Source organism: Erythrolamprus reginae, chromosome 6 (assembly GCF_031021105.1).
Source record: "Erythrolamprus reginae isolate rEryReg1 chromosome 6, rEryReg1.hap1, whole genome shotgun sequence".
In the NCBI taxonomy this organism is placed as follows: domain Eukaryota; kingdom Metazoa; phylum Chordata; class Lepidosauria; order Squamata; family Dipsadidae; genus Erythrolamprus; species Erythrolamprus reginae.
The window spans coordinates 98,968,015-98,994,583 of NC_091955.1; the positions used below are offsets into that span (position 1 = coordinate 98,968,015).

Sequence of the window (26,569 nt, forward strand, 5' to 3'; positions counted from 1 at the left end):
TGGAGATGTCTCTAGTTGTGTTGGATTAGGAAGTTAGAGAGGAAAGTTCCCATCACATACTGCCAAACTACATGGACGTGTTTATAGCCGGCTCAAGGTCAGCAGCTTTGAGGGAAGGACCAGATGTGGAAGCCTGACCGGCTAGCGCACCCAGCTGACCTCCTGGGACGTGGGGATTGGATGGTTTGCCCAGGGGGGCTATGAGGGGAGGTTTGGGGGATTCTTTGTATATGCATTTACGTGCCTTTTGCCCCAGAATTTGCTTTCTTTTTGCCGCTACTAGTTCTTGTCTAGTAAAAGTCTACGGAGAGGGGCGGCATACAAATTTAATAAATAAAATAAAATAAATGAATAAAAGTACTCATTTCTATCAACATGGAGTTGGGGTTCCTCTTTCCTGGACTTTGTATGGAAACCCACCTGGCAGCCTCCCTGCAGCCGCCTGGAACCAAAAAGGGTCCGGAGGGTGTGCCAGACCGGCTGCCACTCCCTGCGTATGGACATGTGACCCCTGCCTCCCTGTGCATTCACGCACAATACCCCATGCATGCATGAGTGCCTTCCGCATGGGCCCTGCCCCCCATCCCAAAAGTCATCCGGTGGGTCACGAGTGCTCCAAGATGTGCCCATAACGCTCACGTGAAGTCTGGAGCATCCGGCGGTGTTGAAGGTCAGAGCACATCAGAAGAATCCAACAAGAAATGGCGAAAGCACGAGTGATGGTCAGTCGGCCAGTCCAGGAAAGAGTGTAATTGGTGTGTGGGAATGAATCTCTGCCACAGTGGCCATTGGATCTCTTGGCAAGAAGCCAGAAGGACCGGCCAAACAGTGCACCAGTTCCTTCTGAGGAGGCAAAACCCCATCGAGAACGAAAGGCGGCTGCTTTCTGGGCACAGAACCGAGAGCGACTCGCTTGTGTTTGAGCTGATGAGCCTCTGGTGCCAGAATGGGACAGTGTGAATGGGTGCGGCAGGCATTGCGAGACACAAGGGGTGTCACCAGCGACTTCGTGCTCCACTGCCTTCCTGCCGGCAGGCACCCAGCCAGACGAGGGCGCATGAAGGGCGCATGGCTTGCTAGGGCTGGCTTAGCACTCCCGCCCTGGACCATCCAAAGCCACAGCCGCTGTCGCGCAGGCCTTGCTTTCTGCAAAGTGTCTGCCCCACGTGGTGAGGATTGATTGATTGATATTGATTCATTCATTCATTCAATTTTTATGCCGCCCTTCTCCTTAGATTCAGGGCAGCTTACAACATGTTAGCAATAGCGCTTCTTTTAACAGAGCCAGCCTATTGCCCCCACAATCCGGGTGCTCATTTGACCCACCTCGGAAGGATGGACGGCTGAGTCAACCTTGAGCCAATGATGAGATTTGAACCGCTGACCTTCAGATCTACAGTCAGCTGCAGTGGCCTGCAGTACTGCACTCTACCTGCTGCGCCACCCCGGCTCATTATTGTCGTTCATCGTAGATTACAAATCCAGAAAATGTATTAACCGGTATTTTAATGCATCAGAAGAAGAAAACTGAAATACATTATCAAAATAGTATTTCTTTTTAAGCATTTCATTTTCTAGCTTCATTCTTTTAATATAATAAAACAATGTCAAAAATGAAATCGTATCAACTTTTGTGTGTGTCGAACAAAATCCTCTTTTGCTTTTTGGCCAGGGAGAACCAGCCCTCTTGTGATGCCCCCGCCCCTCCAAAGGAAAAGCCCCCTCCCCCAGTCAGAGTACACTGCCTTGGAAGATCTCTGAAATGGACCTTAACAGAGCAGACCGAACTGACCTGTGGCAGGAAGACCGCAGGGACCCCTCAGAGAGGCATAGAGTCACATCTAGCCAAACTCATGATGTGGTTTTTTTTATTAAATTCCATTAGTTTTTTTCTCTTCATATATATTTTTCCTCTAAGCACAATACAATACAAGAACTCTTTAGGTTTGACACAATGTACAGGAACTTCAATAATCTACAACTGCTCAAGTTACAAAAACCCCCAAATTCACACCAGCCACGGCCGTTATGGTACCAATAAAAAAGTAGAAGTGGGAGGGGGCCCCAGACTCTAGTGGGTCTAGGAAGGGCTTCTCCCGTCCCCTGTTCGAAAGAACAGAACGGAGGGGGCTGAAGCCTGGGATCGGGGGGGGGGGGGGGGGAGGCTGGTGGTGCAGGAGCAGAGAGACCAAGTCACATGATTTGCTCTCGGGTGCTAGGCCAGCACGCAGGGGGGGGGAGCAATGGGGGGAGGGGAGGCCACTAGCTGTCCTGCACTCCAGGCCTGGCCCTGAGGATGCTGGGGGGGGGGGGGGAAGCGAGGGGTGGGAAGGCAGTAAGGACCGTTTTTTTGGGGGGGGGGGTTGTCACAAATAAATGGCTCCCCACCACCTGACTGAGCCTTCGACCAGGAACCGCCCATCCTGTCCAGCGGTGCCAGCAGCAGCATTAAGGGGCAGACGCCTCCCCCACCCCCTTCTGCCTTCCAACCTCCGGACATCGGGACTGCCAGCCCCAGGGGTTGGTGGGGAGGGGGAATTGGTGTCGCGCTTTGCAGCCCTCTCTCGGGAGCCACCACCTCTTCCCGGCAACAGACCCTCGGCCAGCTTCTCCGACAGAGCTTGCTCCGAAGGCCGCCGCGCCAGGGAGGACCAACGGCTCCGCCAACCTCTGGAGAAGAACGGAAGATGGCCCAGTCCCTCCTCCCGAGGAGCCGCCAGGCGGGAAGCACGGCAGACTCTCCTTTGCAAGGCGTGAGAGGCCGGCCGCGCCCTTCCCTCAAGCTGCCCGTGGCCAAGCCAGGCTGGGGTCTCCCTCTGGGGCAACACCCCCACCTCCTCCTCCTCCTGTGCTGTGCCAGGCCAGGCGCGGCAGCTCAGGCGTCAGACAAGCAGCTCTGGATGCGGTCGATCCACTGCTGGGCCAGCTGCACGTCCTGGGCGCAGAAATTGTAAACCCTCTTTATTGTCTTGACCTGCCAAGAAGGAGGAGGGGGTCCTGAGGACGAGCGAGGGGCAGCGGGCACGGGTGGGGGTGCACCTTGCACCGGCCGCTTCCCAACCTGACCATGGGACCAGGGTCACCTACATCGAAGAAAGCTTTCTCGTCCACCATCTTGGGGGCTCCCATGGTGGGGGTGCCTGGCGTGATGGCCTCCACCTCAGCCAGATCTATCACCCCTTTGCACTCCACGTCCAGGTGGCTGTCATAGTATCGCAGCTGGGAGGGAGGGAGGGGGGTGGAAAGAAGGAAGGACCAGAGGTCACAGCCGTGCCAAGGGAAAAAGGGGTCCCTGCCCCCCGAAGCACCCCCAGCCTCCCCCCCCTCCATACCTGGTGCTTGGTTTTATCCAGGACAAACCAGCGCAGCTTCCAGGGCTTCATGAAGGCCCCTTTCTTGTAGAGGGAGCCCTCGTAAGAGCTGAGGGGGAGGGAAAGCATCTCGGTGAGAGGGGGAGGTCAGTGCCCTCTCCCCCGGGACCCTCCCAAGTCCCTCCCCTCATCCGCACCGATTCTCACTCTCTGCCGTCTGGAACTGGCTGTAGAGGGTGCCGGTGCTCCTGCGGCCCCCTTGCTTCCCGCTCGAGGGGGTGGAGGAGCTGCTGGTCTCACTGTCCAGGCTGAGGTTCAAGGTGGAGCTGCCGCTGCCCGCTTCCTGCAAATAGACGCCGAGCGAGCGCCGCTGGTGGGACAGGCTGGAGGCCATCAGGAGGGAGCTGGGCGTGGCCTGAGGGGGAGACAGGCAGTCAGCGGAATGGAGGCCTCCTGATTAAAGCTGCTTGCAGAAGCAGCCCCCCCTCCGCCCCCCGTATGACCAGCCGGACTCTCCTCACTTTACTGTCCAGCACGGAGCCCTCCGACAGCTGGGAAGCCTTCACTTTGTCCCAGGTCTCTTTCCAGCGTTCTGGCACTTGGCCCAGCTCCATCTCCAGGCTCTGCACCTCCTGGAACCGGGGGTGGGGGTGGACAGGGCCGGTCAGGGCTGTTTCTCCCAGGATTGGAGGGTCCCAAAGCCCAAATCCTCAACCCATTTCTGCTTGCAACTCATTGGGTTTCTCATTAGGGGAAACTTATTGAGGATTTACAAAATGCTGAATTTTAAATAAAAATAGATCTCAATAATTCAGTCAGAGTAGAACAATTTCAATTGGGAAAATTCCATTTTTCCTTTCCTGCTCCAAAAACGAACACCTGTCACCTTTGCAATCACGTGTTTTCCTTTGAAAAGGTGCATGGGAAATACCAGGTGCTGAATCTCATGGCCTGCTTAGCTGTGGCCCTAACCTCCTTCCTCTCTTTCGAACAGCAGCAAGAGGGAAGGGGAATCCGGTCTCAAGGCTTGTGCCAGGGAGGGAGGGGCACGGTCACCGGCCCAGTGAGACAGACTCGCTCTGGCGGGGGGATATCTCAATCCCTGCCATTCGGGGGGGGGGCGAATCCTTTGAATCAGCTCGAAGCTTCCCTGAAGGGGGGGTGAAGAAGGGGACTCGGCTGAGGGTCTGTTTTGGGGTGGGCATACACCCCATGGATACCATGCCTGGAGCCTCCACCGACGATGGATTGAAACAGCTTCAGTCGCCATAGCCGTGGCTAGACTACGTGTCAGGAAGGGACTTGGAGATTCTTAAAGAGTTTGTGCATGAAAATTGTGAGTTCTTATTTCTATCCATTGGATTATAAACATTCCTATTTTTACCCGTTGGATTACTTATCTTTACCTATTGGATTACAAATATTATGAACATTAGATCACAAATATTTCTATACTTTTGGATTAAATTGCATCTGCTCTGCTTGACCGATTGAACTGCAGGATGGCAGCAAAGACAAGACCTTCACATTCTGCAAGTACACAACCACACCACCTTCGTTAGATGTTGGAGAAAAGTTGGATATAGCAGAAATTAAAAATTTGTTTCCAACCTTAAATGAAGGCTTTAAATCTCTTAAAGAAGAATTTTGCTCTACAAAGGAAAGTTTGAGTCAAGTGAATGAGAAGGTCAATCAGATGAAAGCAGAAATGAAAGAAAGGATGGGAAAAATGATCAGCATTTACAAAAGATAGAAGGTAGAAAGGAATGATTCAAAGCTGGAGGAGTTGGCTACAGTTGATAAAGTCCAGGAAAAGGTGATATTATGCAAACTGACCGCTCTGAATTATATCTACGTTTTCAAAATATTCCGGAAGAAAGAGGAGAGGACTTGTGGGAAATAATTGCTGAAGTATTATCAGAACCTTTAGAGGAAGAAAAAGAAAAAATACTCAATGATATTGCTATGAAGAATAACTTACTGAGAGAAGTTCATGTGAGATTTATAAAAAAGGCACAAAGAATCCAAGTGTTACAAAAAATGAGAAACACAACATTTAAATACCGAGAAAAATAAATTATTGTTTTGAAGCAAGTGCCAAGGAAGGTGAGAGATCTAAGAAGGTGACAAGAAACAAAGAGGAGTAAATTTCCGATGGTTGGTTCCGGAAGGTATTTTTGTGTTCTGACATTTGCCAGGCTGAGATATTCTTCAGACAAAATTTTGTACAGACAGGACGAGGGGAGAGAGAACGTCCACAAGTAAAAATAAAGGGAACAGAAGCGGCCCAATCATCACCAGCAGAGGGAGGCAGGATTCTTATTGGAACTGACCGAAGAACAGCTGGACATAGCAGCAGGGGGGATGGAACCAATACTATCACTACCACTTGAAAATATTGCAATTGCAGAAGAATTTAAAAAACAACTAGCGGCTAAGGAAAAGAGAGAAAGAGTTATGACGAGATCAGCAACAGAAAGGCAAAAGCCTTAAGATAGGGGGGGGGGGAAATAATAATAATAATTTATTAGATTTGTATGCCGCCCCTCTCCGTGGACTCGGAGCGGCTCACAACAAATTAATAATGTAAACAAATGTAAACAAATCTAGTATTAAAAACATTTAAAAACCCAATACTAAAATCATACAGCACAATCATTCCAGACATAAACTATATATGCCCGTGGGTATCTAGTTCCCCCTTGTCTGGCGGCATAGGTGGGTCTTTGATAATTTATGAAAGACAAGGAGGGTGGGGGCGGTTCTAATCTCTGGGGGGAATTGATTCCAAAGGGCCGGGGCCACCACAGAGAAGGCCCTCCCACTGGGGCCCACCAACCGACATTGTTTAGTCGACGGGACCCAGAGAAGGCCAACTCTGTGGGACCTAATTGGTCGCTGGGATTCGTGCGGCAGAAGACGGTTCCGGAGGTATTCTGGTCCGATGCCATGCAGGGCTTTATAGGTCATTACCAACACTTTGAATTGTGACAAGAAACTGATCGGCAGCCAATGCAGGCCACGGAGTGTTGGAGAGACATGGGCAAATCTAGGTAGCCATATGATGGCTCTCGCGGCCGCGTTCTGCACAAACACTCTTCAAAGGTAGCCCCATGTAGAGAGCATTGCAGTAGTCGAACCTCGAGGCGATGAGGGCCTGAGCAACTGTGAGAAGTGACTCCAGATCCAAATAGGGCCGCAACTGGTGCACCAGGCGAACCTGAACAAACGCCCTCCTCACCACAGCTGAAAGATGGCTTCTAATGTTAGCTGTGGATCGAGGAGGACGCCCAAGTTGTGGACTCTCTCCGAGTCTAGTCGGAGAGTCAACGAAGCAGTGGAAGTGATGTGCCGGTGCCTGGAGGCTGTTAGGGTCTGGATGGGTGTCAACAGACTCAAACTTAACCCTGATAAGATGGAGTGGCTGTGGGATTTGCCTCCCAAGGACAATTCCATCTGTACGTCCATTACCCTGGGGCCACAATTATTGACCGTCTCAGAGAGGGTCCGCAACTTGGGCGTCCTCCTCAATCCACAGCTCACATTAGAGAACCATCTTTCAGCTGTGGCGAGGGGGGCATTTGCCCAGGTTCGCCTGGTGCACCAGTTGCGGCCCTATCTGGACCGGGACTCACTGCTCACAGTCACTCATGCCCTCATCACCTCGAGGTTCGACTACTGTAATGCTCTCTACATGGGGCGACCTTTGAAAAGTGTTCGGAAACTTCAGATCGTGCAGAATGCAGCTGCGAGAGCAGTCATGGGCTTACCTAGGTATGATCATGTTACAACAACACTCCGCAGTCTGCATTGGTTGCCGATCAGTTTCCGGTCACAATTTAAAGTGTTGGTTATGAACTATAAAGCCCTTTGGACCAGAATATCTCCGGGACCACCTTCTGCCGCACGACTCCCAGTGACCGGTTAGGTCCCACAGAGTTGGCCTTCTCCGGGTCCCATCAAAGAAACAATGTCGTTTGGCGGGACCCAGGGGAAGAACCTTCTCTGTGGCGGCCCCGACCCTTTGGAATCAACTCCCCCCCAGAGATTAGAACCGCCCCCACCCTCCTTGCCTTTCGTAAATTATTAAAGACCCACCTATGCCGCCAGTCAAGGGGAAACTAGATACCCACAAAAATAGAAAAAAAACTGATGATTGATATTAGTTACTAACAAAATACTGCATTTTATTTATGGAAAACTAGATGGTACATTGTATTGTTTGAATGTATGTTGAATGTTTTTTTTAAAAAATATATGAAAAAAAGGCTTGTGCGAAAGGGGGGAGGGGAGCGAGAGGGGGCTACGAGGACGGGAGATACGAGGAGGGGCCACCTGAGAATAATATCCTGAGTCCTTATTCCACTCTTGTTTTGAACTGGCCGGGTTCTCTCCCTCCTGCCCCCCTCCGGAGGGAAGCCCTGCATGGCGATGGGGGGGAGCAGCCACTCTCGCTCTGGCCCTGCCGGGGGTGGGGGGGAGGACGCCCCGGAGTCCCGCCAGGCCAGCTGCGAGCCCAACTGCACGGGCTGAGCGCTTCCCGGGCCCGACCGAACTCTCCGCAAAGGCTGGACGACGACTGGGTCGTCTGCAAGTGACCCCACACACACACGCAACAGGCCCACCGCAGCCACTCACCTCCAGCAGCCGAGAGATGGCGTCCGGCTCCACCTGGCGGCAGCTGTCGTAACAGGGCCAAACGATCCTGCGGTGGCTCTGGGGAGTGCCGGAGTCCGACTGGCCGGCCTCCTCGCTCAGCTCCCCCTGGTCCTGCTGCACCAGCTCCCAGTCATAGGAGGGTCCCTCCGCCAGGGCCTCGTGGGTGTAGTAGTCCCACACCTTCAGGCTGGAAATGTTGCTGTACGGGCGCAGGACCTGAACCCAAGGCAGGCAACAGCTGACGCACCCTCCAGCCGGACCCGGGACACTCCCTGCCCCCCTACCCCCCCGGCCGGCACTCACCTCCCCGTCCTCAGGGGCATACATGTAATTGAAGAAGACGGGGCTCCTCTTGTGCAGCCGCTCCACGTAGTCCCAGACGGAGCGGTAGGGCTGCGGACCCTTGCGCTCCCCTTTCTCCTCATACAGGAGTCCTGCAAGGCGGAGCCCGTAAGCAGCTGGCCGGCCCCTCCGCCCCCTGCCCCAGGCCCCTCCCCCACCTGCTACGCCCCCCACCCGCCTCACCCAGCTCCAGGCGCTCGTAGTCGGAGTCCAGCAGGAAGGTGCGGAAGCGGTTGGAGACGTAGTGGTAGCTGAGAAACTTCAGGTAGTACTGGCTGAACTCAAACTCCATGGGGAACTGGGCGTGAATCTGCAGGGGGCCCAGGGGGTGGGGAGGGGGAGAAGGGGGGTGATGAGCCTGTACCACCACCACCACCCCGTCCCTCCCTCGCCCCCCGTGTCCCTCTCTCTCACCTGGTGGACACAGTCCAGGAACTGCAGGAAGATGGGCGTGAAGCCATTGCTCTGGCTGGCCAGCGTCTGTGCCCCGCGGTGGGCGAAGCGGTGCCCGAAGGACAGCCACTCCTTCTCCACCAGAAGGCGGAAGCCCTCCATCGTGCGGTAATAGGGGTCCGAGAGCAGCTGCACCAGCGAGACCACCTGAGGGCAGGGAGGAGCCGGGGGTCAGGGGGAGCCTCGGGGCCAAGGGGGTGGGGGTGAGAGGGTCGCTCCCGGGAGGGGCCCTGCTGACCTGCGTGGTGATGTCCCAGCCGTCCTCCAGGCTGACCAAGACGGAGGATCCGGTGTCCAGCAGTTCGACCACAAGCACCGAGATCTGCAGGATCTTATGGATCTGCCATAGACAAAAGGAACAGGCAGCTGCCAAAACTCCTCCCTCCAGCCCCCCCCCCCCGTGCCCCCCCCCCCCCGGGCTTCCTGCAGTATATGCGAGCAGAGGATAATCCTTCTCCGATTCACACGCCCCCATTCATAATTCACACCGTCTCTTTGCCCCCCCCTCCCCACCCGGCTGTTCTCCCGCCAGGGCCCTGCGCCTACGCCCGTCCTTCAGGCTGCCCAATGCCCCCTCTCGGCTTCCAAGCATTTATGTGAATGGCGCTACAACACATGTAAACTAACAATGTATGCTTGTTCCTTTAAGAGAGGTGCGCTGGTTGACCAAAAGAGGCAGCCAACAGAGTTCTTCTTGGGGGGGGGGGGAGTGTTATTGATTAGTAGTTGCTGTGCGCATAGAGCCGTGTGGTGACATGTGGTTTGTCTATGGCAGTTTGCCTTGTGTGTGTGTGTGTATGGTTTGGCTTGTATAACGACTGCTCTATATCTGTATATCTGTATATCTACTTGTACTTATTGGACTGAATAATCCACAGCTGCCACGTTTACTCTGTGTTGGGTTTGTATCAGGGATGCTGTATTTTTCCTGAGCCACCTAACATGAATTATGCAGCTGCCCCTCTCTCAGACGCATGGGGCTCTGGGCAGCATACAATAAAATAAATTACAGAATGTAAGAAACCAAACAACCGACCGCTGGACATCATCTAAACAATGATCGAGGCAGCCGGGGGTCGGGCTCCAACCCACCTAATCCCAGAGGGGGCAGCGTCCCCAACGGCCACGGCGGGAGAGGCTCCCCCTCTGCTAACAGCCCCCTCCCCCCGCTGCTGGGTCAACAGCCTGAGCGGAGCAGTCGGGGGAGGGTCAGGTTGTGGGACCTGCCTGTTCATCCCACCCTCCCTCCCTGAAAGCCTTCAAGCCGCCTCCAAAAACATTAAACCATCGTGGGAACGAAGCCCAGCCAGGCACCAAAGCCGTCCAGTGCCCGAGAGAGGGGGACGGAATGGAAGGGAGTAATAATAATAATATCCTGAAAACAGGGCCAGCCAATGGGGCCGGACTCAGCCCAAACCCCTCGCGTGGCCCCCTCCGCCCCCCATGACTAGGGCTGCCTTGCTCTCCTGCAGGAGACGGGGATGGCACGGCCTTTGCAACATCAAGGGGGTGTGTGTGTGTGTGCCAACGGGGGGGGGGTAGTCGATGGGTCAAGACCGGAGGGGGAAGAGGGGGGGGCTGGGCCCAGGCTGCCTGCCACTCACCTGCACCAGCCACTCCGACTCCTCCAGGGAGCGCAGGTAGGTGGGGCCGGACTCTGGGGAGGGGCTGCCCGGGACACAGGCCTTCATCAGCTTCTTGAAGCTGCTCTTGACCTGCCGCGCCTCGAACACCTCGATGGGGACCATCTCCCAGTGCTGCAGAGGGTCCGGCTTTACTCCCTGGGAAGCACAAGGAAGGAAGGTCCTTTTCCCCCCTGGCCACCGCCTCCCCGGCCCCCCCGGCCTCCTCCCAGCCCCCCTCGGAAGGACCCAAGAGTACCCGCAGTTGGGACTTGTCTCCGATGATGTAGAGCTGCCGGAGGAAGCTGGCGTCCGAGGGAGACCCATTGGGCTGTGCCCCAAACTCTTTCCCCGCCAGGCGGGACCCGATCTCCACGTTGAGGGCGTAGCTGCTTAAGCGGCCCCCGGCCCGGATGCTGCCCCACTTGCCTGCAAGGACAACGGGGCCCATCACCACCACCACCACCACCACGGGAGACGCAGCCCCTTCGGAGCGAGCCGGCCTTCTGCAGGGAGGCAGGACCTGTCTGTGGCAGAGGGGGGTGGGGGCTGTCCTGAGAGGGGGCCCCCACGGACGCAGGGAGACGGGCGCAGGACGGTTAGTGCCGAGCCGGAGGAGAGGGGGGTCCTGCCCGGATGGGGCTGGTGGGGGGGGATGAGTTAGCCACACGTGAGGAGCTCCGCAGCAGAAACGAGGGGGCTCCGTGTCCATACGATACCTCGGGGGGAGTCGGGCTTCCTTGAGGCAGCACTCTTGGGGCTGGAGAAGGTGATTACCCTACTTCTGTGACCTACAGCTGAGAGGGACACGATGGAGAGGCAGCTCAGCTAGGGGAGAAGGGGGGGGGCATGGGGACTGCTCACTCTCAGGAGGGGGGGCAGGGGGCACAAATGGCCGGATGGAGGAGCAGACGAGATGAATGACAAAAGCCTGGGAGACCTGTGGGCCAATCTGGGACCCCCACCCGCCCCTGCCAGGAGGGGGTGACGTGCCTCTGTCCCCCCCAAACGCTCCCTTCAGCAGCTAGCGAGGGAGCCAGCCGGCCGGCCGGCCAGGGGTGTCGGCAGAGGCTGCTGCCAACGTCTCACCTCCACGGCTCCCTGTGCCGGACCCTTCGTCTCTCCCGCCCATCACCTGCTTCATGAGGGACCCCAGCTTGGGCTGCCTCTTCTCAGATGAATCTGTGGCACCAAGAGAGGGTGGAGCCTTTACCTCCCTCCCCTCCCCCTGTCCTAGATCCCAGGGCAGGAGACCCTCCACGCCTGCCTAAGCCTCCCCCTGGCACCGCGGGGCCCCTTCCCTGGTGGGGGAGGGCAGGGTCCCAGGTCAGCCGTTCCAGGTGGAGCCAACGCCAGTCAGACAAACAAGGAATGAGGGGGGGGGGGCTGCGGAGCAATGAAATGGGGAGGGGGACACCTGCCAACGAACGTCATGGAGCCACAGGAGACTCACCTAGCCACGCCGTCCTTCCCGCAGCCTCAGAGCTGCCACGCCCAGAGGGGCTTCTTGAAGCGGCCCCTCTTGTTTCCAGCCCCCAGCGCAAGCCCCCCACCCCACCCACCCACCCTCGCGCTCACCTGAGTGGCTCACGTGGGCAGAGCTGAAGCCGCCACTGAGCGTGTTGCGCCCGCCGGCATCCGCATAGTGGGGCATGGAGTGGATGATGGCCTGCAGGTACTTCTCCTGCTCCAGACTGGTCGAGTCTGCCTGGGAGGGGCCTGGAAAGAGAGGCAGGAGGAGGGGAGGGCCTCGGGCGGGGGAGGGGAGGGCAGGAGGAGGGGGCACTGCAAAGAGACCCCGCCCTCGAGGTACCTGGGGCAGGGGCGTTCTGGGACTTGAAGAGACCCACCACGCCCTTCCCGTGCAAGCCGCCCGATCGCAGCAGGACCGCCTTGGTGCGCGAGTTCCGCCAGCAGACCACGGGGAAGCGGTTCTGCCGGTAGCAGCGCGAGATCCGCTGGACCGTGTTGTCCTGGATGCTCTGCGGGATGATCAGCAACCCTGGGTAGCTGCGGAGGCAAAGCAGAACCGGTAGCCCCGGTCGGTGCGCGTGGCCTCTTCGCGGGGAGACCGGGAGGGGAGGCGCCTCTGTTCCCGGGCTTCTCAGCCCCAGCCACTTCGGCCACCCGGTCAAGCCTGTCCTGCGGTCGGGGACCCTCGGGCCAAATCTATGACGACAACACAGGCACCAAAGGAGGCACCACCACGCAACATTTTGGGTGACCATATGCTACCATACAATAGAGTAGGTAGGGAGGTCGATAGATTAGATAGGATAGATAAATGATTGATTGGTTGATTGATTGGTTGGTTGGTTGAATGAATGAAGGCTTTGAAACCAAACATGGAATTTTCACACCAGATGTGGGAACCGAGACTATTTGTCTTGACGTCCCAGAAGGCAGCTGCCAATCCAGCTGAGGCCAACCAGAAGCCCAGGAAGAGGAGCAGGGCGGGGCCCACACGGAGTAGCCCCACCTGCCTCAATGCCAAACGCCATTCAGCCCCACCGCGTCCCCCTCTTCCAGGTGTTCCTAGAGCCCCAGGCCGCCTCGTCCCCTGCCCCCACCGTCCACCCCCTGGGAAGCGTCCCTGGCACATCCGCGGGGCTCCCTAAAGCAGCTGCAAGCCATCGCGGACTCTGAGGGGCCCCTCGGTTCTTCCCGTGACAGCTCCCCCTGAGCCCCCTAACCCTAAGAGCTCCGCCCTCCCTCCCTCCCTCCGCGGCCTCCAGGGCAGCCCCTCCCCTAGTGGCCCACCTCCTGCAGATGGCGTACATCCGGTTGACGGTGGAGATGCGGAAGGGCTCGTTCTTGGAGCGGGTCAGGCTGTTGCTGAGGGTGCCCAGGCCCAGGCGCTGGTAGTCCCGGCAACAGGCTCGCTCCACCAGGTGCGACATGGTCATCTTGTCCGAGGGCCGGAGTGCAGCCGAGGGGGTCAAGGTGCTCCTCTCCGCCTCTTCGGACACTGCAGGGGGTGGCAGGGGGCGCGTCAGGGAGGGGCTACCAAAGAGGGGCTCCCTCCGCCTGCCGCCCCCACCCGTGGCTGTGGCTGTGGGGCCCTACCGGAGATCTCGTCCTCATTGTCCTCGGGGAAGGGGTGATGGCTGCCCCGCTGCTCCCAGGGAGGCGGGCTGTATTTCTTGCGGGTGACATATTGGCGGCCGATGGTCCTCTTGGCGTTCTTCACCAGGTTCTTGGAGATGGTCCTACAAGAGCCAGCGGGAGAGGTCGGCCCCCTGCAAAGTGGAAGGCCCCACCCCACCCCCTCCTTCCGACCCCGAGCGTCCCCCACCCTTCCTGTCTCCCCCGCGTGGGGGCGCTGGGGCTGCCCAGCCTCCCCCAGGAGCCTCCGCTCACGTCAGGCCGACCCAGGGAGCAAAATCAGGGGCTGCTCACCGCCACCCCCCTCGCCCCCACGATGCCCCCCACCTGAGGGAGGGGTTCTTGTCCTTGTCCTTGGCCGGCAGAGCGGGCTTGCTGGCCTGTCCCACCGTGAAGGCAAAGGTGTCGGAGACGTGCTGCGGGTAGCGCAACTTGCTGAGATGCTTCCGGAAGGTCTCTGCGCTCTCGGAGGCCACTTCCTCGTCGAAGACGATGCGCAGGACCTGCAGGGCGGACGGAGGTGGGCTCAGCTCCCCCCTCCCCACTTTGCTTCCCCCAGCACCGAGGCCAGAGGGATGGGGAGGGGGTGGGGGGGCCCTCACCTGGAATGTGCAGGAGCGCAGCTGGAGCTGAGCGCATCCGTCCTGCAGGAACTGATCCAAGGGCGCCTGGGCGGAGACCTTCTCCTCTTTGGTCAGGGAGGCAATGGGGAAGGAGCGGACCACCACTTGCTCTCCCACTGCGGGGAGGGGAAAGGGACCGACGTCAGCCACGGGGCGACCCTCCTTGCGTTACCCGGCTCATCCCCGGGGGCCTCCAGGCAGCCTCCCCCCCCCCCTCCTCTTGGTGGTCTTCCCTGCCCTCTCTCCTAACATCGTGGCGACCAGAACCGGCTGCCGGATTCCAAGTGGGGCCTGACCGAAGCCTTGCAAAGCGGCATCAACACTGCGCCTGACCTTCAGTCTCTGCTGGCTTTTCCAGCAGCTGCTGCCCACGGCTGGCTCCCATTCCAACGGCTGCCCACTAGGGCTCCAAGGTCCCTCTCACAGGTGAGCAAAGTACCACACCTGCTGTGAATTTCATTTGGTCCGAGAGCCCCCGTTGCTCAGGCCTGTGTCCTGGCTGCTCATTTTGGAGGCTTATATATTGGTCCTTTTGTTTCTTTTAGTGGTTTGATTAAGCTGCCCAGAGATATTGGCTGAGATGGGCAGCGGTCGGAACCGAATGAACGGATGGACTATCGAACTGCGTTTGTTCAGGTCCACCCAGACCCGATTTATTCATGAATGACTTGGATTAAGAGCGTGAGAGAATATCAGATTCGCTGACCACCAATGTGCAGTATTTCAGGCTGACTCAGCCAACTGCTCGGAGTTCGATCCTGACCAGCTCCAGGTGGACTCACCCTTCCCTCCTTCTGAGGTGGGTCAAATGAAGAGACCCCGATGGTTGGGGGCAGGAGGCTGACTCTGCGCTATGGCTCAAATGTTGCCAAGAATGGAACGGAATTTAAAACAATATCGATACAAGTAAAGAAGTGACGAAATAAAAACGCAACGTCCGAGGGCCACTTGGCTGCAAAACAAGCAGACGCGACTCTCGGCTCCTCTGGAGTGGACGGAGAGAGCCAGGGTTGGCCCCCTCCCACCCACCTCAAGGGCCCGGTCCTGGGCACCCGATTTCAAGGACTCCCGCACTGGACTAGGGCTGGTTAAGGGGAGATCGGAGAAAAGACGGGGAGAGAGAGAGTCTACAGACACCTGAATGGGGGTCACCCAGTGGGGGTCATGTCTCTCTCAGCCTTCAGCTGGGTCAGGCGGCTGGGCCCGGCCTCCTCCAAGGAGCCTCCTGCCCCCCGGCCCTCCCTCCCAGGGGCCTGGACTGCCCTGGCGCCCCCTTACCTAGCGGGTCAGTGGGCGTGCCCTTGAAAATGATGCGGTAGGTGGTCAGGAAGACGGCTCCTTCGGCCGGGAGCAGCGGGGGCCCACCGAGGCTGCCCCCAGCGCCTTCTTCCCTGCCGTCGGGCACCAGGTAGACGCGCAGGCCCCCCATCACGCTCTCCTCCCCCATCAGCAGGTTCGGCTGGAGCAGCTTCGGCTGTGGGGAGCAGACCCTGCTTACCTCCATCCCGGAAGGCCGCCTGCCCCCCTCCCCCGCCCCCCGCCCCCCGGGAAGCCTCACCTTCTGTATCGGAGGGAGCCTCTTGCTCTCCCGGTGGACGGCGTCCAGGGTCTCGATGTGCATCTGGACAATGTCTGGGGGGAGGTGTCATGGGGAGACGGCCGTGAGAGCCCCTCCCTCTCTCTGGGCCTCCCCCGCCCCCTCCCGGCTCAGGGGGGAGGGGCACCTGCCTGGGATCATGACATGCAGCCCCTTGAGGTGCTCGTTGGTGACGCCGCTCTCGGTGCAAACCTTGTCCACAAAGCGGTTGATGAACCGTACCACGTAGTTGGCCACGTCGGAGCTTTCGGCATCCTCAAAGCCACTTTCAGTGTCGTAGCTGTCCGCCACACTGCCAGCGATGCTGGGGGAGGCAGAGGGGCCCCTGAGCACAGCCCCCCTCCTCTCCCCACCCCCCGGCTGGCTGGCTCAGCGGGACCCCTCCCACTACCTGCTGGTGATGAGGCTGTTGCTGACGCTCTCGGCGTCCCCCAGCGCAGCCCCCCGCAGCAGCCGGTTCTTGCTGGTGTCCAGGGGCAGCAGGAGGTAGCTCATGCGGTTGGCGTAGTGGATGGCCTGGCTGAAGACGGTGCTCTCTTCCTTCTGGATGAGCTCCTGCTGCTTCTCCCGGCCCATGGTGGGCCACAGGCGGCACTGCACGGCAGCGATGTCCAGCGCCGACCCCTCCTCGGCCACCTGGGAACCAGCAGTTGAGCCGGGAGCCCAGCCCCTCCCCGCACTCCCCGCGGCTCTGCTCCTCCTCCCCAGCTCAGGCCCACACCTTCTCCGCCGAGTCCTCCTCGTGGCTCTCCAGGTAGAGGGCGCGGATGTGGTTCTGCACATCGCTGTAAAACATGGCTTCCCAAAACTGAAGGTTGGTCCACACCAGGTGCTCCTGCACGCAGCTGTAGGCAAACTGGGTGATCCCGGGGCTGAGCTTCTGCAGGGCGGCACGAGGGGAGGGGAGGGGGGGAGGGAAGGGAAGGGAAGGAAGGAAGGAAGAGAAAGAAGGAAGGAAAGGAAGGGGAAGGAAGGAAGGAAAGAGAAAGAAGGAAGGAAAGGAAGGAAGGGGAAGGATGGAAGGGGAAGGAAGGAAGGGGAAGGAAGGAAGGAAAGAGAAGGAAGGAAGGGGAAGGAAGGAAGGAAAGAGAAGAGAAGGAAGGAAGGGGAAGGAAGGAAGGGGAAGGAAGGAAGGAAAGAGAAGGAAGGAAGGAGGAGGAAGGAAGGGGAAGGAAAGAGAAGGAAGGGAGGAAGGAAGGAAGGAAGGAAGGAAAGAGAAGGAAGGAAGGAAGAGAAAGAAGGAAGGAAAGGAAGGAAGGGGAAGGATGGAAGGGGAAGGAAGGAAGGGGAAGGAAGGAAGGAAGGAAGGAAGGGGAAAGAAGGAAGGGGAAAGAAGGAAGGAAGGAAAGAAGGGGAAGGAAGGAAAGAGAAGGAAGGAAGGAAAGAGAAGGAAGGAAGGAGGAGGAAGGAAGGAAGGGGAAGGAAAGAGAAGGAAGGGAGGAAGGAAGGAAGGAGAAGGAAGGGAGGGAGGGAGAGAGGGAGGGAGGGAGGAAGGGAGGGGAAGGAAGGAAGGAAGGGAGGGGAAGGAAGGGAGGCCTTGTGAAGGAGGGCACCCGCCCCACCCACCCCCCGCTCTCCTGGGCCAGCGCCATCCCACCCCCGTGCCAGCCAGGCTACTCACGCGGCAGAAGGCGGTGACCAAGGGCAGGAGCGCTGCGGCCACCCCGTGCTCGTCCGTGGCATTGCAGTCCTGTGGTGAGAGGCGAGAGCAACGCTGCAGCCGGGCGCTGTGGGGGTTGGGGGTGAAGGGGAAGGGGGGGGGTCTCCAGCCGCACCTGCAGGCAGCAGTTCATCATCCGGACGATGAAGTCGAACTGCTGGGGGTCCAGCATGGCCCTGTTCTGCTGCACGTGGAGGTTCAGCTCGTGGCTCAGGCACTGGCGGGCGGCCCGGCTCTTCATGGCCCTCAGCACGGCCGGCAGCAGCTGCGGGGCAGACCCACCAGGCGCTCAGCACGGGGGCCACGCTGTCCTGCCCAGTGGGGAAGGGAGCCCTCCTCCCCCGCAGTTGGCAGCCAGTCCTCCCCCCCTCCCTCCCCCATCCTGGGGGTTCCGTCCGGCTTCAGGCCACGGGTCAGGGGAAAGGCCTCCAGCCACCTTTCCCCAGTGGGAGTATCTCGGCCCAGAGCCCCCTGCCCGGCACCTTCTTGGCTTCCAGCATCTTGCCCTCAAAGACGAAGGAGATGCAGTTCCTGACCACCTCCAGCCGACGGGCACTATTGGCCAGCAGCATCCCGTTCCGTTCCGTGAGGGTCCCTGGAAGAGAGAAACGCCAGCCTCTGCCTCCCTCCACCTCACCCAGGCCAGTGGGGGCATTCAAGGGCCCTGACCCCCCCCCCCCTGCACCTCCCCAGGGCTCCACCCCCGGCCTCTTCTGGAGCTTCTAAGCAGGAGGCTGCGGGGCTGGCCAAAGGACGGACCGGAGGGGAGAAGGCCAGCTCCTTCGACAGGGCAACACGGAGGCTCCCGAGTCCAGGGTGGAGGCCGGGAGGGTGAAGCCAGCTCATTACAAAGCCGGACGCGAGAGGGGAGTCAGAGGCCACCCAACGAATTTGTGGTCACCAGATCTAGAACAGCCAGAAGTGACGCCAATCCGGACGGTGCCACCGCATCTCCCGAGAGAGGGGGCCACTGGCGCTGGGCAGCTCCCCCCTGGCCACTGGGGACTTCCTGGTGACCCCGGAACGGCCCAGAAGGCGAGGTGGCCCTTGCCGGACCCTGCCTGGGGGATCCTGTCCTACCAAACCCAGCAGGGGCCGTCGAGAGGGAAGGCTGGGACCTCCGGCTGACCCTTTCAGACCCTGAATCCTCTGAGTGGTCAACTTGTGCTCTAGATTCATGTCCGGCTTTTCTCCTTTGCTCCAAAGAGAAACACCCCCCCACCGGGGCCCCTCCCCCACCATCGCCATTCCTTTGGCTGCCCACTGCCCCTGGTCTCCGGACCCACCAAGGGCTGCAGGGGCTGGAACCCACATACCCAGGGGCGGCCCTGATGGCACCACAGCTTTCTTCTCCGCCTTCACCAAAGGAGGCGCTGTCTGCTGTTTGGCCGTGGCCTGGTCAACGATCCACTGGATGGTCCCTTCGTCCAGGTGGGGGAAGGGCTTCTGATGCAGGCGCAGGTGGCAGCCTTCCGTGGGCTTCTGCACCTTGTGCATCGTCACGGCCGGGTAAGGGTTCTCCTGGAGCAACAGAGCCGGCGGCGGCAGCAGAGGTCAAGGGCAGCGGCCGTCCGCGCTGGGACCAAAGCTCACCCCCACCCAGCCCTCCAACTATCCAGCCACGGGCAGCACACAGACAAGGACAGGGAGGCCCAGCCGGATGCCCAAAAGCTACCCACCGGTCTGGAGTCTCTGCCTGCATGTGTGTGGGGGGGGAGGGGGGGACGGGGCGGCCGGAGGGGAATCCCAGCCAAGCGCCTATGCAGTGCAGGGCCTGTGCCCCCTGCCCAACCCTCAAAGCGGGAACAAAGCAGGGGATGCTGGGGGGGACGTACGTTTTTGTAGAGCTGCTCGGCCAGTTCCTTGACCTGGCGTAGGATCTTGGCCTGGTTTCCTTCATCGGCCTGCGTCCATTTGGCTTCACTGGCCACAAGCTAAGAAAGGGGAAAGGAAGGTTTTCGTCCAGCACCCCAACGCGCACACACGCACACACGCAGGCCCGCCAGTCAGCTGGAGCATCGGGGGGGGCCCTCGGGGTCCTTCCCCACAAGCCTTTCACCTCGTCAAACAAGTCCGTCTCCCGGTAGGGGGGCCCCCTCTCGGTCACAAAGCCCGCGAAGGCCATGCCCTCCAGCACCTTGGGCAGGAAGTCGTCCTCCACCAGGCCCCTCTGGCCGAGGAAGGCGGCCTGCAGCAAGGGGGGGGGGGGAGAGAGAAGCCCAGGAAGGGGGCCTGTGCTGGGGGTGGGGGAAGGCCAGAGGCCCCCAAGCACAGAGGCCCCCTCTCCTGAGAAAGGGACCCGCCCCAGCCCCCTCCCACCCTGCTGGGCATAAACCCCTGGACTCCACCGCCCACTCATGTCACTCATGTCACGCTGGGTGAGCCAGGGGGCTGCTCGCTCCGACCACTCTCCTCCGCTGCCTACCTTGTGGAAGCGAATGACCGGCTCCGGGTGAATGCGGATGGTGTGCAGGGACCAGCGGTAGCCCTGCAGCAACTGCGCAAACAGGCGGAGGAAGACGGCCCGGATCTCCTTGTCCTGCAGCCAGATGAGCGAGGGAGGGGGGGTCAGGGGGCACGTGCCCCCCCACCCGTAAAGGCCCCTGCACGCACACACACACCCCGCAGCCCCTTGGCAGAGCTGTGCGCTGAAGGCTCGGGACGGAGGGGGGGCCCCGGAGCTCCCCCCCCTCCCCCTCCTGCAGAGGGACCACCGCCCCGCTCACCTGCATCTTGAGGGAGGAAGCCGAGACGGTGGAGGGGGGGAAGGCCAGGTCCGCCATCTCCAGCTCTGGGTCCAGGACCTGCTCAGAAGACAAAAGTCAGCAGGGGATTCGATCAAAGGGTAGGTGGTCATGAGGGGGCTTACGTGTCTTCCCCCTTCTTGCGCTCCAGTGGAGCCAGGGAGGTGCTGGCGTGGCCAACGCCCAAACGCCAGCTGGACCTTGGGAGAAGCGCCCTTCCGCCACCGGGACCAGCTCTTGTGTCCTATGTCCCTCCAGGCCCCCCCGTTCCTGGCCCTCTACGGCGGCCTCACCTCGGTTCCGTCACCCCGCCTGCCCGGTAGTTCACGGGCCCCAGCCCAGCTGCCCTGGACACACGGTGGTGGGGGTGTCCTTCCCACTGCCCCCCTCCCCCGGTGGCTTTAAAGTTCTCCTGGTCCACTTTCTGCCCCCCCCCCCCCCGCCTGAGTCTTCAGGGAAACTACATTCCCTGACGCTCCCAACTTCAGGGCCACAGGGTGGACAGAGACTTATGTGCAGAGACCTTTCCTTTGTCTGGAAACGTGGAACATAAGTGGAGCATATGTGCTCCTCAGAAAAAGAAACGTTTCCTCTTTAGAAAAATTAAAACAAGGCATAATTATTACATTGCACAATGTTGTTATTATTATTATTAGGAAGATATGAAATACTTGACTTGCACACACACACACACACACACACAAATACCTGAGTGGCTTTACATGTTAATCCCCAATTAAAACCAGAACTTGTATTGAGTGACGAATGCGGCAGATTTACTGGGGTGAAAGTTGAATTACATGGAATTGAACTTTAGGTTTTTCGTTTGGGGAACATCTCTAAATTTTCAAGGTATTGGTATTGGTTGTATTGGTGGATTGATTGATTGATTGGATTTATACCCCGCCCCTCTCTGAGGACTCGGGGCGACTTGCAACATACGGAAAAGACAATAAAAACATCTTCAATCCAATTAGCTTAAAATTAACTAGTTTCAGAATCCCAATTCACTTCCCTTCCCGCCACAGCCGTACGTTTCCTTCGTCGTCCGGGGCCAAGTACTTAACAGCCCCAAGCCCGAGGGCCCAAATGAGTCTTCAGACTCTTGCGGGAGGGTGGGGGCAGTACGAACCTCCGGGGGCAGCTGGTTCCAGAGGGCCGGAGCCCCCACGGAGAAGGCTCTTCCCCTAGGCCCCACCGAGCGACGTTGTCTAGCAGACGGGGCCTGGAGAAGGCCGGTCTCGCGAGTAGTCTGGCCCGGTGCCATGTAGGGCTTTATAGGTCACTACCAGCACTTTGACTTGTGTCCAGAAACCAATCGGCAACCAATGCGGGCCGCGGAGGGCTGGAGAGACGTGGGCGTGTCTGGGGGGGCCCCGTGAACGCTCTCGCAGCCGCACTCTGCACGATCTGGAGTGTCCGAACGCTCTTCAGAGGCAGCCCCAGGGAGAGAGCGTTGCGGTAGTCGCACCTCGAGGTGAAGAGGGCAGTGAGTGGCCGTGAGCAGAGACCCCCTGTCCAAATAGGGCTGCAACTGGTGGACCAGGCGGACCTGGGCGAACGCCCTCCCCTCTTACATAAATTGCTGGACATATAAGGTGTTTTTAAAATTCTTTTAAAAATTGTCACCAAGTTGATTAAAACAAAATTAAACTAAAGCGTTAAAGCCCAGTAACGGAATCTCTGTTTAAGATATGCCCCCCCCCCTTTTCTGAAAGAGTTGAGGACACATCTTGGGGTTCTTCCAGATTCACTCGTCCACAGTTCGGCAGAGTCTCGAGCAGCCTGGCCTGGGATTAGGAAGGGGACGAGGGGTGCCCCTCCCCCTGAGCAGAAAGGGCTCCGGAGGGTGCGGCCCTGCCCCTCTGCCCTCACTCGGAGCGGGCCCTCCTCCGGCCGGGGGCCCCCCTGAGAGCAACACTCACCATCGAGAGGGCTTCACGCGTCTGGTGGAGGAGGGGCTCGGGCAGCAGAGGGACGTGGATGCACTCCGGGAGGGCGACCGTCCCTCCGTCGAGATCTGCGATGATCACGTCCAGCTGGGGAAAGCGACCACTGGTCAAGCACCAATTGCTCAGCACTGGCCATACCTTGAATGGCTGCCACGCCCAGAGTTCCTGTGTAGGCAGCTGGGGGGGGGGGACGAGGGGGACGAGCTGCCCACTCGGAAGCCCAGCCGGCCCCCCCACTCACCAGCTCTTGGGTCTCCGGCTGGAAGAGGGAGCTGACCCCAATGATGAAGGGGGTGGGGGTGCTGAGGACCTCCAGCAGCTGCGCTGGCAGAATGGGCACATAGGTGAAGCTGCAAGAGAGAAGCCCGCCCAGCACAGACCCTCTCGTCACGGAGAGGCCCTCGGTCCGAGGAGAGGAGCTCCAGCCGCCCGGGCCTCCCCTTGCGCACTGACCTGTACTTCAGGGGAAAGAGGAGGGCAAGCAGGCCGCGGCAGGCATCGGTCAGCCTCTGGTAGCTGCTGGAGAGGAAGAGGATCTTGTGCTCCGTCAGGGCCGCGCAGAAGAGGACCAGCACATTGGTGATTCCTGGGAGAGGAGGCAGAGGGGGGTCTCCCTGACCCTCCTGCGCCAGCCGAAGGACCCTCCCCTCCCCTCCCTCCCTCCCTCCCACTGGTCTGGAGAGGATGCCCCACGTCCAGGCTTCTAGCCCCCCCCCCCCCCAGGGACAGAGCTCTCCCAAGGGAAGCAGCACTGGGGGGGGGGGGCTGGGGGGGCAGCCTCACCTAGCTGCCGGAAGAGGAGAGCCACGCTGCAGTTGCTGACGGGGAGGGAGTCGCTGATGGGCGTCTGGATCACCTGCCTGTCGCCTGCACCCAGGGAGATCGTCCTCTGCAGCAAGGGGGTGGGGGTGGGGGCAGGGACAGACAAGGCCCCGGGTCAAATGCTGCAGGGGCCACAGGACGGAGGCTGGTGGGAGCGGCTGGCGTCTCCAGAGAAGCTCTGAGGTGTGTGCTGAAACACACGTCTGGCCCCATCAAGATGCAAAGTCTGTGTGGTCAGCCCCTGAGCCCTGCCGCAGCGGGAGGCCCGTCCGGCTCGCTCCCCCACTGAGCCCCCTGCCTTCCCCCAGCCCCACACATCTCCTCTCTCCCTGGCCCACGCCCAGGGCCTCCTCTTGGGGAGGGAGGTGGCCCCGAGGAGGAGGAGGGAAAAGTCGTGCATACCGCTGCTTCCTCCTCCAGGTCAGGCTGAGGTAGAGACAGACAGAAACAGCACAATCAGTTAGAAACACACAGCACAACACGGACGGGCGGGGCCGAGCAACAAAGGGGCGGCAGGCACACACACACACACACACACACAGCAGAGAGACACAAGGCGGCAGCGGCAGCAGCGGCAGCAGCAGCACAAAGCGGGAGGGCGGGGGAGGGGGGCAGGGAAGAGGCGGAGCCCACACCACGAAGGCCCAGAGAGGAGCCCAGAGCCCTTCGGCCTCCCACTCGTGGCACAGGCGCCCGTGGCTGCCCTTCTCTCTGGGACCCTCCCAAGCAGACTACGGCCACGTGTAACGAGGTTTCTTGGGCAAGTAGCAAATAAAATAAATAAATAAAACGAGTGAGTTAATAAACAATACAGACATTTTAGAAGCCCCTCTAAAGAAAAATGAAGACCCAGCTGCAAAATGACGGTTGGTCCTTGAAAATGCCACAAACTCCCCCCCCCTTTGCAGGAAGGAAGGAAGGGGGAGGGGAGGGAAGGGAAGGAGGGAGGGAAGGAAGGAAGGAAAGGAAAGGGAGGGAAGGAAGGGGGAGGGAAGGGAAGGAAGGGAGGGAAGGAAAGGGAGGGAAGGAAGGGGGAGGGAAGGAAGGGGGAGGGAAGGGAGGAAGGGAAGGAGGGAGGGAAGGGAGGAAGGGAAGGAGGGAGGGAAGGGAAGGGAGGAAGGGAAGGGAAGGGAGGAAGGAAAGGAAAGGGAGGGAAGGAGGGGGGAGGGAAGGGAAGGAGGGAGGGAGGAAAGGAAAGGAAAGGGAGGGAAGGAAGGGGGAGGGAAGGAAGGGGGAGGGAAGGAAGGGGGAGGGAAGGGAAGGGAAGGAAGGAGTGAGGGAGGGAAGGAAGGAAAGGAAAGGGAGGGAAGGAAGGGGGAGGGAAGAGAAGGGAAGGAAGGAAGGAAAGGAAAGGGAGGGAAGGGAAGGGAGGAAGTAAGGGAGGGAGGGAGGGAAGGAAGGAAGGAAAGGAAAGGGAGGGAAGGAAGGGGGAGGGAAGAGAAGGGAAGGAAGGAAGGAAAGGAAAGGGAGGGAAGGAAGGAAGGAAAGGGAGGGAAGGAAGGAAGGAAGGGGGAGGGAAGGGAAGGGAAGGAGGGAAGGAAGGAAGGGAAGGAAGGAGGGAAGGAAGGGGGAGGGAAGGGAAGGGAGGAAGGGAAGGAGGGAGGGAGGGAAGGGAGGAAGGGAAGGAGGGAGGGAAGGGAGGAAGGGAAGGAGGGAGGGAAGGGAAGGGAGGAAGGGAAGGAGGGAGGAAGGGAAGGAAGGAAGGAAAGGAAAGGGAGGGAAGGAAGGAAAGGGAGGAAAGGGAAGGAAGGAGGGAAGGAAAGGGAAGGAAGGGAAGGGAGGAAGGGAAGGAAGGAAAGGGAGGGAAGGAAGGAGGGAGGGAAGGAAGGAAGGAAAGGAAAGTGAGGGAAGGAAGGAAAGGGAAGGAGGGAAGGAAGGGATGGAAGGAAGGGAGGAAGGGAAGGAAGGAAAGGGAGGGAAGGAGGGAGGGAAGGAAGGAAGGAAAGGGAAGGGGGAGGGAGGGAAGGAAGGAAAGGAAGGAAGGAAGGGAAAGAAGGAAGGAAGGAAAGGAATGAAGGAAAGGAAGGAAGGAGGGAAGGGAGGGAGGGAGGAAGGAAGGGAGAGAAGGAAGGGAGGAAGGAAAGGGAAGGAATGAAGGAAAGGAAGGAAACGGAAGGAAAGGAAGGGAGGGAGGAAGGAAGGGAAGGAATGAAGTGAAGGAAGGAAGGAGGGAAGGAAAGAAGGGAGGATGGAAGGAAGGAAAGGGAAGGAAGGAAAGGAAGGAAAGGGAAGGAAGGAAGGGAAAGGAGGAAGGAAGGAAGGAAAGGGAAGGAAGGAAGGAAAGGAAGGAAGGAGGGAAGGGAGGGAGGAAGGAAGGGAAAGAAGGAAGGAAGGAAGGAAGGAAGGGAAGGAAGGAAAGGGAAGGAAGGAAAGCGAAGGAAGGAAAGGGAAGGAATGAAGGAAAGGAAGGAAGGAAACGGAAGGAAAGGAAGGAAGGGAGGAAGGGAGGGAGGGAGGAGGAAGGAAAGAATGAAGGGAAGGAATGAAGGGAAGGAAGGAAGGAGGGAAGGAAGGAAAGGAATGAAGGAAAGGAAGGAAGGAAACAGAAGGAAAGGAAGGGAGGAAGGAAGGAAAGAAGGGAGGAAGGGAGGGAAGGGATGAAGGAAAGGAAGGAAGGAGGGAAGGAAGGAAGGGAGGAAGGAAGGAAGGAAAGAAGGAAGGGAAGGAATGAAGGAAAGGAAGGAAGGAGGGAAGGAAGGAAGAAAGGAAGGAAAGGGAAGGAATGAAGGAAAGGAAGGAAGGAAATGGAAGGAAAGGAAGGAGGAAGGAAGGAGGGGAGGAAGGAAGGAAGGAAGGAAAGAAGGAAGGAAAGAAGGAAGGGCGGGAAGGAAGGGAAGGAAGGAAGGAAAGGAAGGAAAGAAGGAAAGGAATGAAGGAGGGGAGGAAGGAAGGAAGGAAAGAAGGAAGGAAAGAAGGAAGGAAGGAAGGGAGGGAAGGAAGGGAAGGAAGGAAGGAAAGGAAGGAAGGAAGGAAGGAAAGGGAAGGAATGAAGGAAGGGAGGAAGGAAGTAAGGAAGGAAAGAAGGAAGGGAAGGAAAGGAAGGAAGGAAACAGAAGGAAAGGAAGGGAGGGAGGAAGGAAGGGAGGGAGGAAAGAAGGAGGGAAGGGAGGAAGGAAGGAAAGAAGGAAAGAAGGAAGGGAGGGAAGGAATGAAGGAAGGGAGGAAGGAAGGAAGTAAGGAAGGAAAGAAGGAAGGGAAGGAATGAAGGAAAGGAAGGAAGGAAACAGAAGGAAAGGAAGGGAGGGAGGAAGGAAGGGAGGAAGGAGGGAAGGGAGGAAGGAAGGAAAGTAGGAAGGAAAGAAGGAAGGAAGGGAGGGAAGGAAGGAAGGGAAGGAAGGAAGGAAGGAGGGAAGGAAGGAAGGAAGGAAGGGAGGGAGGATGGAAGGAAGGAAAGGGAACGCAGCCAGCCAGCCATTGTAGCCCACCCACCCCCTTCTTTCCTCGGTGCTGGTCTGGAGAATCCCTGCGTGCTGCTATGCGTCGGCCTTTCAGGGCCACGGCCACCTTGACCAACGAAAGAGAAGTGAGGTGTGCCTGGGCATGCATACCCCTCCCTCTGCCCCAAAGACCCACCTGGGAGCCCCCTGTGATGGGGATGGTGCAGGTCAGGAGGTTCCCAATCACGGTCTCCAGGGAGGTGCTCAGCCCGTCCACGTAGATGGTGTAGATCAGCCCCAGG

At 58.9% G+C, this 26,569-nt stretch overlaps 1 protein-coding gene across 8 annotated transcripts; it reads right to left on the minus strand.

Moving 5' to 3' along the window:
• Nucleotides 1-1,851: 1,851 nt before the first annotated feature.
• Nucleotides 1,852-26,569, minus strand: SBF1 (SET binding factor 1). Of its 8 annotated transcripts, XM_070754630.1 has the most exons (38): nucleotides 26,464-26,569; nucleotides 22,852-22,957; nucleotides 22,522-22,654; nucleotides 22,310-22,418; nucleotides 22,042-22,155; nucleotides 20,099-20,176; nucleotides 19,798-19,911; nucleotides 19,432-19,560; nucleotides 19,208-19,306; nucleotides 18,689-18,893; nucleotides 17,855-17,967; nucleotides 17,488-17,637; nucleotides 17,334-17,402; nucleotides 16,434-16,592; nucleotides 16,104-16,348; nucleotides 15,844-16,016; nucleotides 15,674-15,747; nucleotides 15,394-15,589; nucleotides 14,095-14,231; nucleotides 13,820-13,995; nucleotides 13,454-13,596; nucleotides 13,148-13,355; nucleotides 12,201-12,397; nucleotides 11,966-12,106; nucleotides 11,477-11,569; nucleotides 11,107-11,184; nucleotides 10,647-10,816; nucleotides 10,370-10,546; nucleotides 9,004-9,105; nucleotides 8,727-8,912; nucleotides 8,496-8,622; nucleotides 8,274-8,404; nucleotides 7,950-8,186; nucleotides 3,833-3,943; nucleotides 3,509-3,726; nucleotides 3,333-3,420; nucleotides 3,088-3,219; nucleotides 1,852-2,974 (listed from the first exon to the last, which is right to left on the minus strand). In XM_070754630.1, exons 5-38 carry the CDS (start codon nucleotides 22,042-22,044, stop codon nucleotides 2,876-2,878), a joined length of 4,758 nt encoding a protein of 1,585 aa, XP_070610731.1. In that variant the 5' UTR covers nucleotides 22,045-22,155; nucleotides 22,310-22,418; nucleotides 22,522-22,654; nucleotides 22,852-22,957; nucleotides 26,464-26,569; the 3' UTR covers nucleotides 1,852-2,875. The 8 variants fall into 8 exon arrangements, with proteins under 8 accessions (XP_070610731.1, XP_070610730.1, XP_070610728.1 ...); XM_070754629.1 differs by lacking the exons at nucleotides 11,477-11,569; nucleotides 22,310-22,418; nucleotides 22,522-22,654; nucleotides 22,852-22,957; nucleotides 26,464-26,569 and having other exon boundaries at nucleotides 12,201-12,556; nucleotides 22,042-22,121; XM_070754627.1 differs by lacking the exons at nucleotides 11,107-11,184; nucleotides 22,310-22,418; nucleotides 22,522-22,654; nucleotides 22,852-22,957; nucleotides 26,464-26,569 and having other exon boundaries at nucleotides 12,201-12,556; nucleotides 22,042-22,121.